At 37.1% G+C, this 17,785-nt stretch overlaps 1 protein-coding gene across 1 annotated transcript in view; it reads right to left on the reverse strand.

The window, feature by feature from the left end:
• Positions 1-889: 889 nt before the first annotated feature.
• The window catches only part of LOC131034686 (uncharacterized), an 86,443-nt gene continuing 69,547 nt past the window's right edge, over positions 890-17,785 (reverse strand). Inside the window, exons 3-4 of the mRNA XM_057966258.2 lie at positions 2,034-2,241; positions 890-1,435 (exon numbers count right to left, since the gene is read on the reverse strand). Of these exons, the coding sequence (XP_057822241.2) occupies positions 890-1,435; positions 2,034-2,241 (754 nt within the window). The remainder of the gene's footprint in view (positions 1,436-2,033; positions 2,242-17,785) is intronic.

Consider the following 17,785-nt stretch of genomic DNA (forward strand, 5'->3'; position numbering starts at 1 on the left):
TAAAAAGAAGCCATATCAATGATGAAAATCAAATCTATTCACTATAATCTATTTCACTTATGACATACTATAAATTATTATTACAGTTAATTTCACTTATGACATACTATAAATTATTATTAGAGTTAAATTCAATTCTCGCATTCTTCAATATATTTAATAATATATATTTTACTATCGATATAACCATTATACTTCCTTTTAGTATAAGTGTTAATAGAATACTTGTATTCATTAGATATAAAAAGAATAATAAATATAACAACATAATATAATTACTCACACTTACAAGTGTAGACTGTAAATTTTAAAACAATTTACTATAAGATTTTTTTCCTATTTTATAAAAAGTCTATTGGTGACTGAACATATCATTAAAGGTAATGCTCGCATCATCTCTAACACTATGATTCAAGCATTTTCTTAGACTTAACCCTGCTGAAATGAAACATTCCAAATCAGACAAATTTATTGCAGAACCATTAAAAAAAATTGTGTCCCAAATTTTTTGAATGAAGAATAAGTAAACAAAATATGAATCCAGAAGGTAGTGTTCCATTTAAAACCCATCCTGGAAACTATCCAACCCTTTTGAAATGGATGAATGTCTCATATGAGAGGAAATATTTTCAATAGTATTTCGATTTTAATAACGTTTACAAGATCAAACTATCATATTTAAAAACAACATTCACAAGATCGAAGCAGTCTATAAGATTCAAGAACAACACAGTTTATAATATTCAAAAACGACATTCACAAGATCGAAGCAGTCTATAAGATCCAAGAACATCAAACTTTTACAAAATTTGTAATCTCCTCTCAAATCCGATCTTGTAATCTCTTCTAGAAATTTTGATATCATCGAATGCTTGCCAAAACTGAAACCCTAAACATTATTCGAAAGCCAATCTAAGCCATCAAGCAACCCTTTGCCAGAAATAGCACAGGAGCCCTGAACATGCCATCGACGCTGAGTCAAAGACTGCAGATCAAGCTTCTCCCTTATCTCATCACAAGTCATTGCATTGGGAGAATCCTGCTTGTTTGCAAAGAGAAGAAGAGCAACATTTCTCAAAGACTGCTCACTCATTATCCTGTGCAACATCTCAGTTGCCTCATATATACGCTCTCTGTCACTGCTATCCACCACATACACAACACCTTTGCATGACTTGCCAATGTATTCTCTCCACAGATGCCTCATGTTTTCCTGGCCCCCAACATCCCAAACAACAAACCGGGCATTCTTGTAGTCCAGAGTTTCTACATTGAAGCCCACTGTGGGAAACGATCGGATCACTTCCCCAAGCTGTAAGTTGTATAAAATGGTAGTTTTGCCTGCTGCATCAAGACCCAACATCAGAATTCGGCTCTCCTTGTCACTCAAACATTCTGAAAGTTTGCTAAATTTACAGCCCATTTTCTCCAAATTCTTAGAATTACACACAGTGCTTTCAGAAATCACACACAACAAGATGTCTACACCAAATGCTTGTTTATTATCTCATTTATATATAACTCTTATGATTGAAATACTTGCGTAAAACATGTTCATACTTAGCCGACAGCTACCTAAGTTTAATATTTTGTTCAAATGATGTCTTGAAGTATTAATTGAACTTATAATAGCTGCTTTAGAATAGACTTTTTATCATTAGGGAATTCAAGTAGTAATAATTATAGTATGAATATTTTAAATATCTCATTTATAAAGAAATGTCGAGAGATATCAATTGAATCTATTTAATTTACTTTAAAAATATTTTATTTTACTTTAATTTATATTTTATTATATATAAGAGCATTTAAATTTTATTGTATTTACACCATTTTACTATATCAAACTATTGTAATGTACCATTTGATATATAATTTAACATTTGAGCATTATCTTGAATAAAAAAAACACAAAACAAATCAATTAACCTAGAAGTCATAGATTTTTAGCAAGCTCTATGTCTAAGAAGATTTTTATCAAATTTTATAGATGAAAAAGTTTTTCATCAACCTCTCTAGATCAACAAAATCACCTTCATGTAGTTGCTTAGCCTCAGCCCTACACTAGTACATTCGGGGCTAATTTCCGACGGCCTATCGTCAGAATTCCGAACACCTTTCGTCATACTACCGACAAATGAAGTCGTCGAAAACTTGTCGTTGGACTTTCCGATGATGCCATTGAAGGTCGGCATTTCGAAGACACCATGAACTCTTTCGATGACGACCATGATTGCTCCTCTGGCCAAAAATATCATCAAATGGACATTGGAATGCCGACACACCCCCACTACTATGCATCGATGACCGTCCGACAAGGAAATGTCATCGGACATACAACATCCTCGTCAGATGTTTCTTTAGTTGGCGTCGGACGTCCGACGGATACCAAAAACTTTACACCGACGAGAATGTTCTTGGTCCAACGGTTCAGTCGTAGGTGCAAAGTTTGGTTCCCATCGGAATTCCGACGGCAATTTATTTTGTTAAAAAAAAAATTGATTATTCCGTACTATGGCTGGTTCTCCTTATCTAGACTTAAAGCACACCTCATTGATATGTATAGGGAATGGTATTCTATCCCCATCAGCTACCAATAGGGGGCATAGGTTTCAAGCTAATATGAGGGGCACTGGTTTCAAGCTAATATGAGACGCACCATGGTTGAGATGGTCCAACTCCTAAGAGGACTATATGAACCACTGAGTACTGGTAAACCTATTAAAAATGGGATCAAAGGGAGTAGCTCTGGTGCTGATAGGGAATTAGCTAACCCAAATAAAAGAGCCTTTAAAGCCAATTTTCTAGAAAAGGAAGGGGCAGCACCAATGGAAGAAGAGCAACCCAATCAGGGAGATGCAATGACTTTATCTACTTTATCTAAGTTAGTTGCTCTTGTTCTTCTTTGTTATTTTCATAAGTTAGTTGTATGAGTCACATTTGGTTTGCAATGACTTTATCTACTTGAAACCTACTTTGGATGTTTTTCTTAAGCTTGTAGCCTCTGACTCCCTTGCATGTTTTCAACATTGCCTCCTATCAGGTTTCCATTTTAGGTTATCAACCTAATGGGAATGGTACAACTCTATCTTAGTAGAAAAACCCATTTACCTTTAACATATTCTCCCCAAGTTTGGTATCTAGCTCGAATGACCATTTATCATATTCTATAAAAAATCTAGTACCATAAAAATTTCATAGCACCAGTCACATAGAGGTTCACATTCACTAGAATCAAGGCTTATTCACAGACCAATTGTTCATATCCAACACCTCCTAAATTCCAAATAGATGTCAACACCTTCACAAAACACTTTACAATAAGTTTAAGGTATACTTAGCTCTAAAATTTCTCTCTACTTGGGTGGTTTTTTTTCCATTATTTATGGGTTGGGTTTTATCTTTCTTTTGGAAGGGTTTTCTTCTCTTGAAGCATTTCTATGCTAAGCTCACTCTCTCTTTCTCACATTGTATTTGTGGTGAAGGATTGAGGGTCCGATATCTCCATGTATCAGACATTTGAGGACAACAAGATTTCATATACACCATGTTCAATGAATAGAGATTAATTCACCTTGTGTTTGGTGATAGAGAGATGTGTGGGGGCCTTGTGCATCTGATCAACAAGGTTGGAGACCATGTTGTAAAGGAAGAACACAAGCACTATTGATTGTCCTATAAGGACAGACTATGACAAATTGAAATTACTAGTGTCATTGTTGTAAAACATAGTCTTGTTGGAGGGTTTGGGAGGTTGGAAGTCCAAGAGATTGGTCCCAGTTCTTGTGTAGGTTCTGCAAGTCAGTTTCAAGGGGTTTTTTTTTAAGGTATAGATGTGTTGATTTGGCCTTTGGCCATCAATATTGACAGTCCTAATTGCAAAGGACTAGTAACCATCAATGATATTATGTGTGACATTGTTGAGATCCACTAAGGCACTTGTTATGATGTCACAAGCCCAAGACTAGTTTACCACGATGTTTATATTGCCTTGTAATGGGATCAAGCCTTGAAAGGGTGATCAAATTCTAGTGGCCAATAGATATGTCCAAGGGTACCCATAAAGGATGGGATATGAAACCATTGTCATTGTGAATTGAAACACTTGTGAATTTTTAATTTGTGAATTCTCATGTTATGGATTTGTTAATTATTGTTATCTAGTGAATGACCTTTTGGCCATTTCCTTATATTAAGTTCATTTCTATATCTTCTTAAGCATATTTGAATATTTTGCTTCTCCCTAGAAAAGTGAATGCAAAGAACCTATTGAATATCTTATACTTAGTTCTCATAATCACGAGATGATTGTGCTTGATCAAGTATTAGAGTGCGACATATCTACACACCAACAATACTATAGGTAGACTAAAATTAAATAACAATTAACAAAATAGTGGAAGAACGTTAAATTTATAAAGAATTACTATCATACTTACAAACTTACAATAATGTCTTGAAAGTTATTTTCTTTGTCCATCATGTCTCTCAACTATCTTCAATTTCTATTTGTTAGCTCTCTTAGTTTATCTCAATTTATATATACTGGTGAGCATGCTAACATGAGTACAAGGATCATGTGACAAACACGATCTCTTGCCAATTCTAGGGTTTCTACATATAATCAATCTATGCATAATGAATTGGTCCCTAAGGAACCCTTGAAAGGGATTTCTATCAATGGGTCGACAAAAGTGACAAAGTTTGCTCGAGGAGTTGCTGTATATCCTTCCTCAATTGTGTAAACTACTTTATGTAAAACTCCATTGGATTTATATCTTAAGACTGAAATCTAAACTTAATTATTATTATAATGACATCAAGCAAACAATAAGGTAAAGAAAAATCGAAACCAAGCAAAACCTTAGACAAAAGACCTTCATCATCATCACCTGAAGTACCTACAACATCCTGATCACAGCCACCAGTTTCATGAGGGCGCATAAATTGCTGTAAAAACAATTTATACATATTTTAGTTAATGCTATAAAAGAGAATAAAATATAAACCATTATTGAACTTTTGTTATAATTAAAGATTTCATTACTACTTACTTGCAAGCTTTCTGTTGTCCGAATCAATACTTGCACCCTCTCTCGTATCTCATTAGTTTGAGGATCCACAGATGCCAAAGCAACAATCTCTCTACTAATTTTTCTAAGAGACCTTTTTATCAATTCCATAGGGTTTGTGGAATTTCTAGGGTCATCATCACTTAATCCAGTTGATTCCACATCCTTAGAGAGGTTCTCAAGTATTGCAGCTCCCTTTCCCTTTCCCCGAACATTCATCTATGTCAAGAATATCATTAACAATTATAAAATTAATCTAAAACACTCAAGAACATAATAATGTAACAGTTTGCTTCTATATAATTTGTATAATTACAATGAGGTTTACCTGCACAGTAGAAGTGTCACGACGTACATCCCTGTCTGCGCTATGTGATGGATCCATGTCGCCCTGTGACAAAGAAAAAATATAAAAAACGTTAGCAAAATTAAACCAATAGACTAGGCAAAAAAACTTTATAATAAAATGGTATATTGGAGTCATTAATTGGACGTTGGTTAATTTAAATGGTATATAGTATGTACTACCCCCATGATAGTAACTGTGTGTATCTATACGATTCAAAATGTAATTGATTAGAAGCTCTTCCCCTACACTTATTGATTTTATCGCACATACGAATACATGATTTCCCTCACGCACCTCAAATATGCAATTGGGTTGTTTATTAGTTGACCCAAGTCATGTACTATTTATAAAACCTGGAATATTCCATGTTTCTTTTGGCCTTCCATCAATGTATACAACCACTCATTCACTTTGATCATTATCTTTCTATTGTATATAGTTTGTTGACAGTGCATACCTACAGATACTTTTTAATATCGAATAGTCTACATCCAATTAGTGTAATTGTAACAAGGTCCGACAAACTCCATCAATTCAGCAACTTTGTTGTAACAGACCTTTATGCCGTCCATGGAAAATAGGTCGAAACCATGTAACGATGAAGGTGCTATGCGATATATTCTATCATTAACACAAAAATCAGTGTTTATTGGAGGAAGTTCCTTGGGTACCCATTGTTTCTGGAGATATTTTTACCTCAAGGGCACCTCAATGTCACCTTTGGTCTCATCATCATAAGAACATGAACCCCCTTGAGCAAGGAAAAATTTAATGCGTTTATTGAATTTTCTTCTAATCTTTTGACCTCTAGTTGATCTCCCTATTGTAGACCTACTACATGTCTCACTTTCATTTTCTATTCCTGCATTTCCCTCACTCGAGGAAGACACATCTGACAAATATCTATTTGGTGGTACTTGCACTCCATCAAATGAGAGAGTTAGTTGGTAATGAGATAGATATTTTGCAAATGAGGGTAATGTTATGAAGAAGTCAGCCCTAAAGTTGATAATTGTATAGATTTGCTGATAATGTCAAGGTTTGAAAAACTGAGGAAGTTTGTTTTCCAAGTTATTTTTAAAAAATAAACTATTTCTATAGGGTGTATTGACTAGTTATACCTGTCAATCCATGAGACTGTGCAGGATCCCCGTCAAAGAGTTTCAGGTTCCTGCATGTGTAATTTGTGAGAGTTGAGAAATACAATACCATAGGAGCCTAAAGATCTTTGCAAGTTGAATAACCTGTTACAAGGAGAAGCAAGGAAGCAAATAACTTAAAAAACAATACACAGAAAAATATGCTCAAAAGATGAGAGCTCAATATTCACAAAAATATGTAATGTGATAATAATACAAGGAAAAGAAAATTAACCTCTAATAGGTCAAGAAACCCTAAAAGGGAAAACCTAGGCTTGCACATAATAATTAATAAAAGAATTAATTATTATGCACCTAATGTTAGTTTAAGTGTAAAAAGAAATAATAGGGAACTTAAAGAATTAAACAAATGTTGTTTAATTAATCAAGTAAAGACCTAATTACTCTAACACCCCCCCTTAAGCTAGACTTAGGGAGAAGCTAAAACCTAGAACGGCTATTGAAAGCAGGAAAGATGGGTCCCAACAACAAGGCTTGATCAGGTACCCAAATACAATGAAATCTCTATGAAACGGAAATTTCCCATGTTTTGGAGGAAATGGTGGTTTAGAATCAGACTTAGGAGGTGGCTTGGAGGAATGCTCACTGCCTGCAGAATTCTTCTTTGGCTTCGATTTCTTCTTTTGCTTCTCCTTAGAGGACTAAGCAACCAATGCTTTGTTATTGGCCCTGAGAGCATGTCTAACTGAGAAAGATGAGACTGTTCATGAGACAAATGCTCGCAAAAGAGATCATAGGTAGGCATGGTGAAACGAGCACCCAAGCCATCCATGGTGGAGTAGAAAAAAGAGGCAAAAAACTAAAAATGACCCCGAAGTTTCGAAAGAATCAAGTGAATGCACTCAGTGTCTGTCTTGATCTTGCCACATCCCTAAAGAATGGATCTGGTAGTCTTGAACTTGTTCAAAAAATCCTCAATGGTGGGAAAGGAATCAGGTGACAAGGAAACAACCTCTGCCTCAATCTGTAATGCCTGAATCTCATTAACCCTCCCGAAGAGAGACTCAAACTTCAACCACATAGCGTGAGGAGTGAGCAACTCATCAAGGTGAAACAGAAGATTGTCGAAGACATGCAAAGAGAGCAAACCCATGGCCTCATCCATCTTGTTTCTGTGCTGAAGAAGCTCATAAGGACATTGCAATAGAGGTTGAACCTCATCCAAACAAGACCATAACCCTCATTCCTAGAGAAGCTTCGTAATGTAGGGCTTCCAGGTGTGATAGTTGTGTGATGTCAACAACTCAACTGAAGGATCTATCATGAAAACTCTGCACCTGCACTTGCTTGTTGATTTTGTTTATTATGTGATCTTTCAGAATAGACAGAAGATGCAGAAGGGGTTATTTGTTTTGAGAGTTTTGGTGTTCTGTATTTCTGATATAAATGATAGAAGTGAGAAAAAAACACCCCCCCACAATAGATAAACCCAAACTCTAGTACATATTGATGAGAAGGAAGTAGTGCATAAGCAAAAAAACTTCAAACTGAAATCTCATGTACCTGATGAAAATTTTGAGAAACAAGATCACATATCTGAATAGAGCATGCTGAGATTTTTTCAACACCTATTCTTTTTTGAAAAATAGAGTCTGTTTGCCCATTCTATGGCCCTGGAAGTGCATAAAAGAGACCCAACTTTGACTGGAAAAAAGTATAGTCAAACAGAAAAATACAGCAAAAATTCTAATACCATGAGGTCCGACTCAGAACCAGATTTCTGATGCCTATTTGTTTTTGAAAAAATGACTCTGTATTCTCGAGATATGGCCAAAAAATGAACCCCTCCCCCCCCCCCCCCCCTTAAAGAGACAAGAGGGTGGAGGTCCAGTGGCAGGGGCTTGGTAGTGGTGGTGCTCCCGTGGCGCTCCGGGGAGGAGCAGTGGAGTGGCAGAGAGGGAGAGGTGGTGGCGGGAAGCGCCAAGGTGGCTAGCAGCGAGGAGAAGGGCTTTGGCGGGCGGAGCGGCAGGCACTAATGGCGGGAGCAGGGGCCAGCGGGAGCAGGAGCGGACGGTGAGGAGGGGAAGCTGGCAGTGGGGGCAAGAGCCAGCGGGGGTCGGGGCTGGAGGGTACCCTGAACCCCAACTTCAAAAATTTTGGTTTTTCAAAAACTTTTTTTTTTTGCCTTTTGCCAATAAAAATAAAAATAAAAAAATTTCAAAAAATCAGCTTGCGTTCCATAAGAAGGCAAAAAATTTTTTTTTGAAAATTTTTCTCGAGCTACGTGTTATGGCCGTACGACCTGGTACTGAAGAAAAATTACCCTCAGATGCTTAGGATTCAAAACTAGGCAAGTTTTATATGACTATAGGTGTTTTTTGGCCTTTTGAGAACGATGGTGAGGTCTATTTAGGCCCAAAGGGCTCAGAAAAAAGGCCTATCCCTAAGTACATAAAAAAACTTCCTGAAACCCTAGATCTGCTTCCAATACAAAAATTCTCAAAACAAGAAAAAATAGCTACAAATCTGAAGCGCTGATACCATGTGAGAGTTGAGAAATACAACACCATAGGAGCCTAAAGATCTCTGCAAGTTGTATAACCTATTACAAGGAGAAGCAAGGAAGCAAATAACTGAAAAAATAATACACAAAAATATATGCTCAAAAGATGAGAGCTCAATATTCACAATTTTTTTTAATGTGATATTAATAGAAGGAAAAGAAAATTAACCTCTAATAGGTCAAGAAACCCTAAAAGGGAAAACCTAGGCTTACACATAATAATTAATAAAATAATTAATTATTATGCACCTAATGTTAGCTTAAGTGTAAAAAGAGATAATAGGGAACTTAAAAAACAAATGTTGTTTAATTAATCAAGTAAAGACCTGATTACTCTAACATAATTCAATTATCTTATGTTAGCTAAAAATTACATAGTACACAACATGAACAACATGAATTTTGTAGACAAAAAGAGTATTAAATAAAAAAATATGTTGTCATCATAATCATTGTAATTTTTTTAATTCATTACCTTTACTTTATATAGACTATGCAGGATCCTCAACTAAATGGGTGATGATGTCTATAGTCAATGACTTGTTCCCACCAAGGGTGACAACATCACACAGGGACTATATATCAAATCAACACCATCAATTAAGCATCATAAACATTACATTTGTGAGTTGATAAACAATAAATACATACATATCATAAGCATCACATGATGTATCATCATATATGTAATTGAGCATCATAATTAGCATCACATATGTGTCATCATAAACATGTAATCCATCACATATGTATCATAAATCACCATCCATCACATAGGTAATAAACAATCCACATTCTATAAATAAACACAAAGTTCAAAAAATGTCACATGTATCATCATAAACAAGTAATCCATCAATATGTATTTTAAATCAACATCCATCACATAGCTAATAAACAATCCAAATTGCATAAATAAACACAAAGTTTGAAAAATATCACATAAATAGTCACTCTCCCTATCTCCATCTCCTCGAGGTGGTATAGTTCTACTATAAGGACCCGCTAGAGGTCATGGAACATGAATTAAAAACATTAAAAGGTGCATCATGAATTAATTATGTAATGGCATTAGAATTCAAAACATAATGAAAGAATTATGTAACCATATAAGTCAAAAAAAATCTATCAAGAAATCAATATTAAATAGATAATATAATAATCATGAACCTCATACATTTCATTCATCATCATGACCATCATCATCATCACCACCATCATCATCATCATCATCATCATAATCATCATCACCACCACCACCACCATCACCATCATCATGTTTGTCATCTCATCACCATCATCACCATCACCATCACCATCACCATCACCATCACCATCATCGAGAAACTGTCAATCGTGATCATCATCTACTTCATCTTCTACTTCTTCGGTATCTTCTTCTTCCATCACATTATACTTTCAGTAATACATTTGCACTAGATTTCTGATGGAGAAGGTATATTGTGGCCAAATTTGATTTTTTTTGGAAAAAATGCCCGCATTCATTGTAATTCCAACAACAATTTCCCATTTGGTTTCGATGAAGAAGGCATTAACAATGAGAATTTTTTTATTTTTTTAAAAGTGCTCGAGTTCATCGTAATTTTTATGACAATGGCCATTACTTAAAAAAAAAGAAGAGGGGAATTCATGTTTGTGCATTGTAATCCCACATAGGCATTTGTGGGGACTTCAACCCCCAAGAACATCAAACCCACATCGAAGGCATTTGTGGCATTGCTTGCAATCCTGTGCAGGAGGTAGATTCAAATTGCCCTAGTTTTTAATTTCATGTTGCAAAAAATATACATGTGGTGGTTAATTGCCCTAGTTTAATCTCGTAAAACCATAGAACTATGATTGAGGAGTGAGCATTCATTTTTGTAGCAGCAATCCCTTCCTCCCGTATACGCGTGTGTTGATTGCGGCATCGTATCAAACAATTCACAAGCCTTGTCCATGTTTCCAGATTTTGCATTCATGTCAAGCAGGGCATTTGCAAGTACAACACCTAACAAAATTCCTCTATCCATTATGCTCTGATGGATGTCCATACCCTATTCCAAAGCTCCCATTTTTACACAGGCAAGGAGGATGCTGGCAAAGGTTGTGGAATTTGGCTTTATGCCTTCCAATTTCATTTGCTTGAAAGTGTCTAAATCCTTTTTGACAAATCTATTTTGTGCATATCCAACAATCATTACAGTCCACGAGACAACATTTCTTTCAGGCATTCTATCAAACAGTTCACATGCCTTGTCTATGGTTCCACATTTTGCATACATGTCTACCAAGGCAGTTGCAACTACAACATCTGACAAAATTCCTCTATCCTTTATGCTTCGATGAATGTCCATACCATGTTCCAAATCTCCCATTTTGGCACAGGCAGGGAGGATAGTAGCAATGGTCGTGGAATTTGGCTTTACACATGCCGATTGCATTTGCTTGAAATTTTCTAAAGCCTTCTCAAAAAATCCATTTTGTGCATATCTAGCAATCATTGCAGTCCAGGAAACCACATTTCTTTGAGGCAATCCATCAACAGTTCCCGTGCCTTGTCTATGCTTCCACATTTTGCATACATGCTAACAAAGCAGTTGTAACTACAACTGACAAAATTCCTCTATCTTTTATGCTTTGATGTGTTGGGAAAAATGGTGTCTCAACCTTGCATTTATGCGAGGTTACTATTTATAGTAAGTTTTCATTTGAGCATGAAATGGTGCGAAACTCTCCCTGAAGCTTCTGGTTGGCTAGATAAGCATTTCGGTAAAGTTGCGTCGCAAGGTCACAACTAGTTTTGAAGATATTAAAGTTTTCGTCTTGGAGGGGTGCAATAAAATGTTTAAACTTAATTTTGGGGACTTTAGAGGCTCTAAAACGCCCTGAAAAGTGGCTGTAACTGGCGAAGTGGGTTACGAGGTGATAGAGCACTTCGCGAGCTTTCCGACGCTTCAAACGGTTCGTCAATCGGATACCCGGTTCTCAAGTTATGGCCTCCGGAAGTTTGTACTCCTGAAATAAGAAAAAATAATTTGTATCGGATACATAAATGAGCTGTAAAAGGGAGTGACACATGTTGATGTGTGCTTTAACATGTCATAGGGCATCTAGAAGGAAGATAAGGTCAGCTACACCTTATTGGGTGGTTTTAGCCCATGGTTTTGTAATACCGTTTGACAGTTTCTTGTATTGTATCTCCTATTTATGAGGTGTGAGAGATAGAGGCTGTGTGTAAGAGTCTTATGGCTATTGAGTTGCCTCTGAATCTTTGATTAGTGGTACTCCTGTGAAGAGATTTCTCTGCAAGTATGTTGTAATCTATTTTTGATTGCTGAATAAAATATTGAGCTGCTTTTGGAGGGTGGGGTTTTTCTCCCGAAAGGGTTTTCCCCATGTAAATCATTGTGTTGTGGTATGAATGTTATTATATCTATTTCTATTTTCTATAACTATTGTAATGATCTGAAAAAGTTTTGCATTACCCTCCTCTCAAGGTTAGTGTAGGAAGTTGTTTCCGCTACTTAACTTCCTTACAAGTGGTATCAGAGCCTGATCACCTTTGGTTTCAATTGTGGGCAGTTGGGTTTTTTGAACTAATCCAGATTTGAGTGGGAGCTTGTGCAGAAGATACTTTTTGATCTTGTTGCAGGAATATTCAGATGGCGAGTTCGTCAGGGAGAATAGAGGTGGAGAAATTTAATGGAAGTAATTTTGAGATGTGGAAGCTGAAGATGGAAGATCTGCTAATAGATCGAGATCTTTGGGATGCTGTTGATGCGAATGTCCAAAGGCCCTCAGATCCTACTGCGGCAGCTCAGTATGATGTTATGGACCAAAAAGCCAAGGGTCTAATCAGACTATGCCTGGCAGACTCTGTTCTAATCAATGTCCATGAAGAGAACTCTGCAAAGAAGCTATGGACTAAGCTTGGTGAGATGTATCAAGTGAAATCTTTATTAAATCAAATTTTCTTAAGAAAGAAATTGTATTCCTTGAAGATGGAAGAAGGTGGACGAATTACAGACCACCTGGAAGCATTCAATATGTTGGTGGCTCAATTAGTATCCGTCGATGTTAAGATGGACGAGGAGGAGAAATGTCAGATCTTGCTTTGTTCTTTGCCTGATTCATGGGATTCTCTTGTTATGGCTATTGGTAGTACTTCTGTTGTTTTGAAATCTGAAGACATGGTGGGTGTCCTACTCGGTGAAGAGATGCAAAGGAAGGTATCCATCAGTTCAAAGGAAGCCCTAACCGTTCGTGGAAGACCTAAGGAGAAAGGCAAGAAGAATGAGAAGCACCACAAGTCCAAATCCAAAGGGAGATCAAAATCTCCTGGAAAGTCCAAAGTCATTTGCTAGAATTGCAGTAAACCGGGTCACATCCGTAAGGACTGCAAAGAAGAAAAGAAGAAGAAGAAAAAGAAAAAGTTCGATTCTGATTCTGAGTCCGACAAGGAAGATGGCGATGCATTTATTGCGGCTTTGGCGACTCATGCAGGTAATGATGCCTGGCTAATTGACTCAGGTGCATCTTTTCATATGACTTCCAATAGAGATTGGTTTTCTGAATATGAAGGATTTAATGGAGGTAAGGTGTACTTGGGTGATGGTTCACATCTAGACATTGTTGGTCGAGGTAAAGTTAGAATCAGGTTTTCTGATGGTAGAATAAAAAGGATTAATGGTGTGCTGCATATCCCTCGATTAAAACGAAACCTGTTATCTATGAGCAAACTGATAGATGCGGGTGTGCAGGTAGTCTTTTCTGAAGCAGGATGTAAGATGATTAAAGGTGCTATGGTAGTTGCTAGAGGTGTCAGGTTTGGCACTTTGTATAAGCTTGAAGCATACACTGTTGAGTGTAATAGCACTTCTATAAAAAGTAAATCTATGGATACTTCACTGGAAGATTTGAAGGTTTCACCTTCAGCAGATGGAAATGGTTTTTGGGTACCTAAGGGTGCTCTTTCGTCTGAAGAAAAGTTACCTGTAGAGAAGACTATGTTATGGCACCAGAGACTTGGCCACATTGGAGAAAAGGATCTAAGGACCTTGAAAAATAAAAACCTTTTTGAAGGTTTGAATGACTGTAATCTTGACTTTGATTTCTGTGAGCATTGCATTTATGGAAAACAAAACCGCGTTCAGTTTTACTCGAGTTCTCATAAAACTTGTGGTGTTTTGGATCTTATCCATTCTGATGTGTTTGGTCTAGTAGATGTCTCTTCGATTGGAAAATCCACATATTATGTTTCATTTATTGATGATTTTAGTAGAAGGACATGGGTTTATTTTCTAAAGAGTAAATATGAAGTTTTTAGTTGTTTTAAAGAATTTAAAGCAATGGTTGAGTTGCAGACTGGAAAGAAAATAAAATGTTTGAGAACTGATAATGGCGGTGAGTTTTGCTCTAATGATTTTGATAGATTCTGTAAAGACTGTGGAATTAACAGGCAGAAGACAACTCCATATTCTCCACAGCAGAATGGAGTTGCAGAAAGAATGAATAGGACACTGATGGAGAAGGCTAGGAGTATGTTGAGTGGTGCTGGTCTCGAACAAAAGTTTTGGGCTGAAGCTGTTGCCACTACTTGCTACCTGATTAACAGGTCTCCTACATCAGCTCTTGTTGATAAAACGCCTATGGAAGCATGGTCAGGTCACAAGCCTTCATTGAGACATCTTAGAGTTTTTGGTTGCGAGGCATATGCACATGTGCCAAAGGAGAAGCAAACAAAGTTGGAGAACAAGGCTGTGAAATGTATCTTCATCGGGTATAGTTATGGTGTGAAAGGATACAAGCTTTGGGACCCTGTTGCACAAAAGGTAATTAACAGTAGAAGTGTTATTTTTAGAGAAATTAAGTCTCCTTCTATTACATTGCAGCCAGGACAGACTAAAAAGGAAGATGTGATTCAACTTCCTTCTACACCTAAAAGAGTTGAATCGAGACCCCTAGATAGGCAAGAATTTGAGGAGAGCTCGTCTAGCTCTGAATCTTCAGAAGAGGAGGAAGAACCTCCAACTCAGCTTGTTCGAAGGTCTACAAGACATAGACAACCACCTGAAAGGTATTCACCTAATGATTGGAGATGTATTTTTGCTCTGAATACTAGTGTGGATGAACCGAAATCTGTAGAAGAGGCATTAGGTATGAATGATGCAGAATCTTGGAAGATTGCTATGAAGGAAGAAATGGCAGCTTTGAAAAAGAATGATACATGGGATCTTGTACCATTGCCTGAAGGACGAAAACCTGTTGGTTGTAAATGGGTGTTCAAGAAAAAGATTGGTTCAGATGGAAGCATTGAGAAGTATAAAGCAAGGTTAGTTGCAAAAGGCTACTCTCAGGTTGAGGGTGTTGATTACGGTGAGATATTTTCTCCTGTTGCAAAAATGATGTCCATTAGATTTTTGCTTTCTATTGCTACTGCTTATGATTTAGAGGTTGAGCAAATGGATGTGAAAACTGCTTTCCTTCATGGTGATTTGGAGGAAGATATTTATATGACACAGCCGGAGCACTATGTGGTGAAAGGCAAAAGTAATTTGGTCTATAAATTGAAGAAATCTTTGTATGGCCTCAAACAAAGTCCTAGGATGTGGTACCGGAAATTTGATACATATGTGTTGAGTTTGGGATTTGAACGTTCTAAATTAGATCACTGTGTTTATTATAAATCTTATGGTGATCATTTCTTATTCATTGCATTGTATGTTGATGATATGTTATTCATTGGCAAAGGGAAAGGTATGATTTCAGAACTGAAGTCTCAGCTCGCTGCTAAATTTGAAATGAAAGATCTTGGTGCAGCAAAGCACATTCTTGGGATGGAAATTAGAAGAGATAGGGTGAAAAAAAAGCTATGGCTAGGCCAGAGTAAGTATGTGAATTCAGTATTACAGAGGTTCAACATGCAGAATTGTAGACCATTGAGTGTTCCTTTTACAGTTGGAACGAAACTATCTATTTCAGATTGTCCTACATCCCCATTGGAGATGGAAGACATGAGCAGAGTGCCTTACCAGAGTGCAGTTGGAAGCTTGATGTATGCTATGGTCTGTACTAGACCAGATATTGCCCAAGCAGTGGGAGTAATTTCTAGATATATGTCTAATCCTGGTAGAGTTCATTGGGATGCAGTCAAAAGAGTCTTCAGATATTTGAAGGGTACTTCAGAGTATTCTTTGTGTTATCATGGTAATTCAGTTGGAGACATGAATTCCCTTGATATCCATGGTTATGTGGATTCAGATTGGGCAGGTGATATTGATAGCAGAAGATCCACGAGTGCTTATGTGTTTACTTTGTTTGGTGGTGCAATTAGTTGGATGAGTAAGCGACAGGCTATGGTTGCTTTATCCACTACTGAAGCAGAGTATATGGCAGCTACTCATGCTTGTAAAGAGGCCATTTGGCTTAAGAGACTGTGTTCGGATATTGGAATAAAACAAGGTACGGTGACAATTTACTTTGACAGTCAGAGTGCAATTAGCCTAGCTAAGAACCCAGCATTTCATGCCCAGACCAAACATATTGATGTTCAATATCATTTTGTTAGAGATATGGTCGAAGATGGTAGGGTGAAGCTGGTTAAGGTGGAAACTTTGATGAATGTTGCAGATGCTTTATCTAAGGCTGTGAGCACAGAGAAGTTCAGATGGTGTTCAGAGTCTATGGGCCTTATGGCCCCTAGCAATTGATTCATTGTGTTGACATTCCCTTCCGCTCTTGCAAGGTGTTCGACAAGTGGGAGATTTGTTGGGAAAAATGGTGTCTCAACCTTGCATTTATGCGAGGTTACTATTTATAGTAAGTTTTCATTTGAGCACGAAATGGTGCAAAACTCTCCCTAAAGCTTCTGGTTGGCTAGATAAGCATTCCGGTAAAGTTGCGTCGCAAGGTCACAGCTAGTTTTGAAGATATTAAAGTTTTCGTCTTGGAGGGGTGCAATAAAATGTTTAAACTTAATTTTGGGGACTTTAGAGGCTCCAAAACGCCCTGAAAAGTGGCTGTAACTGGCTAAGTGGGTTACGAGGTGATAGAGCACTTCGCGAGCTTTCCGGCGCTTCAAACGGTTCGTCAATCGGACACCCGGTTCTCAAGTTATGGCCTCCGGAAGTTTGTACTCCTGAAATAGGAAAAAATAATTTGTATCGGATACATAAATGAGCTGTAAAAGGGAGCGACACGTGTTGATGTGTGCTTTAACATGTCATAGGGCATCTAGAAGGAAGATAAGGTCAGCTACACCTTATTGGGTGGTTTTAGCCCATGGTTTTGTAATACCGTTTGACGGTTTCTTGTATTGTATCTCCTATTTATGAGGTGTGAGAGATAGAGGTTGTGTGTAAGAGTCTTATGGCTATTGAGTTGCCTCTGAATCTCTGATTAGTGGTACTCCTGCGAAGAGCTTGCTCTGCAAGTATGTTGTAATCTGTTTTTGATTGCTGAATAAAATATTGAGCTACTTTTGGAGGGTGGGGTTTTTCTCCCGAAAGGGTTTTCCCCACGTAAATCATTGTGTTGTGGTATGAATGTTATTATATCTATTTCTATTTTCTATAACTGTTGTAATGATCTGAAAAAGTTTTGCATTACCCTCCTCTCAAGGTTAGTGTAGGAAGTTGTTTCTGCTACTTAACTTCCTTACATGATGGATGTCCGTACCCTATTCCAAAGCTCCCATTTT

The sequence above is a fragment of the Cryptomeria japonica genome, chromosome 5 (genome assembly GCF_030272615.1).
Source record: "Cryptomeria japonica chromosome 5, Sugi_1.0, whole genome shotgun sequence".
NCBI classification, from domain to species: Eukaryota; Viridiplantae; Streptophyta; class Pinopsida; order Cupressales; family Cupressaceae; genus Cryptomeria; species Cryptomeria japonica.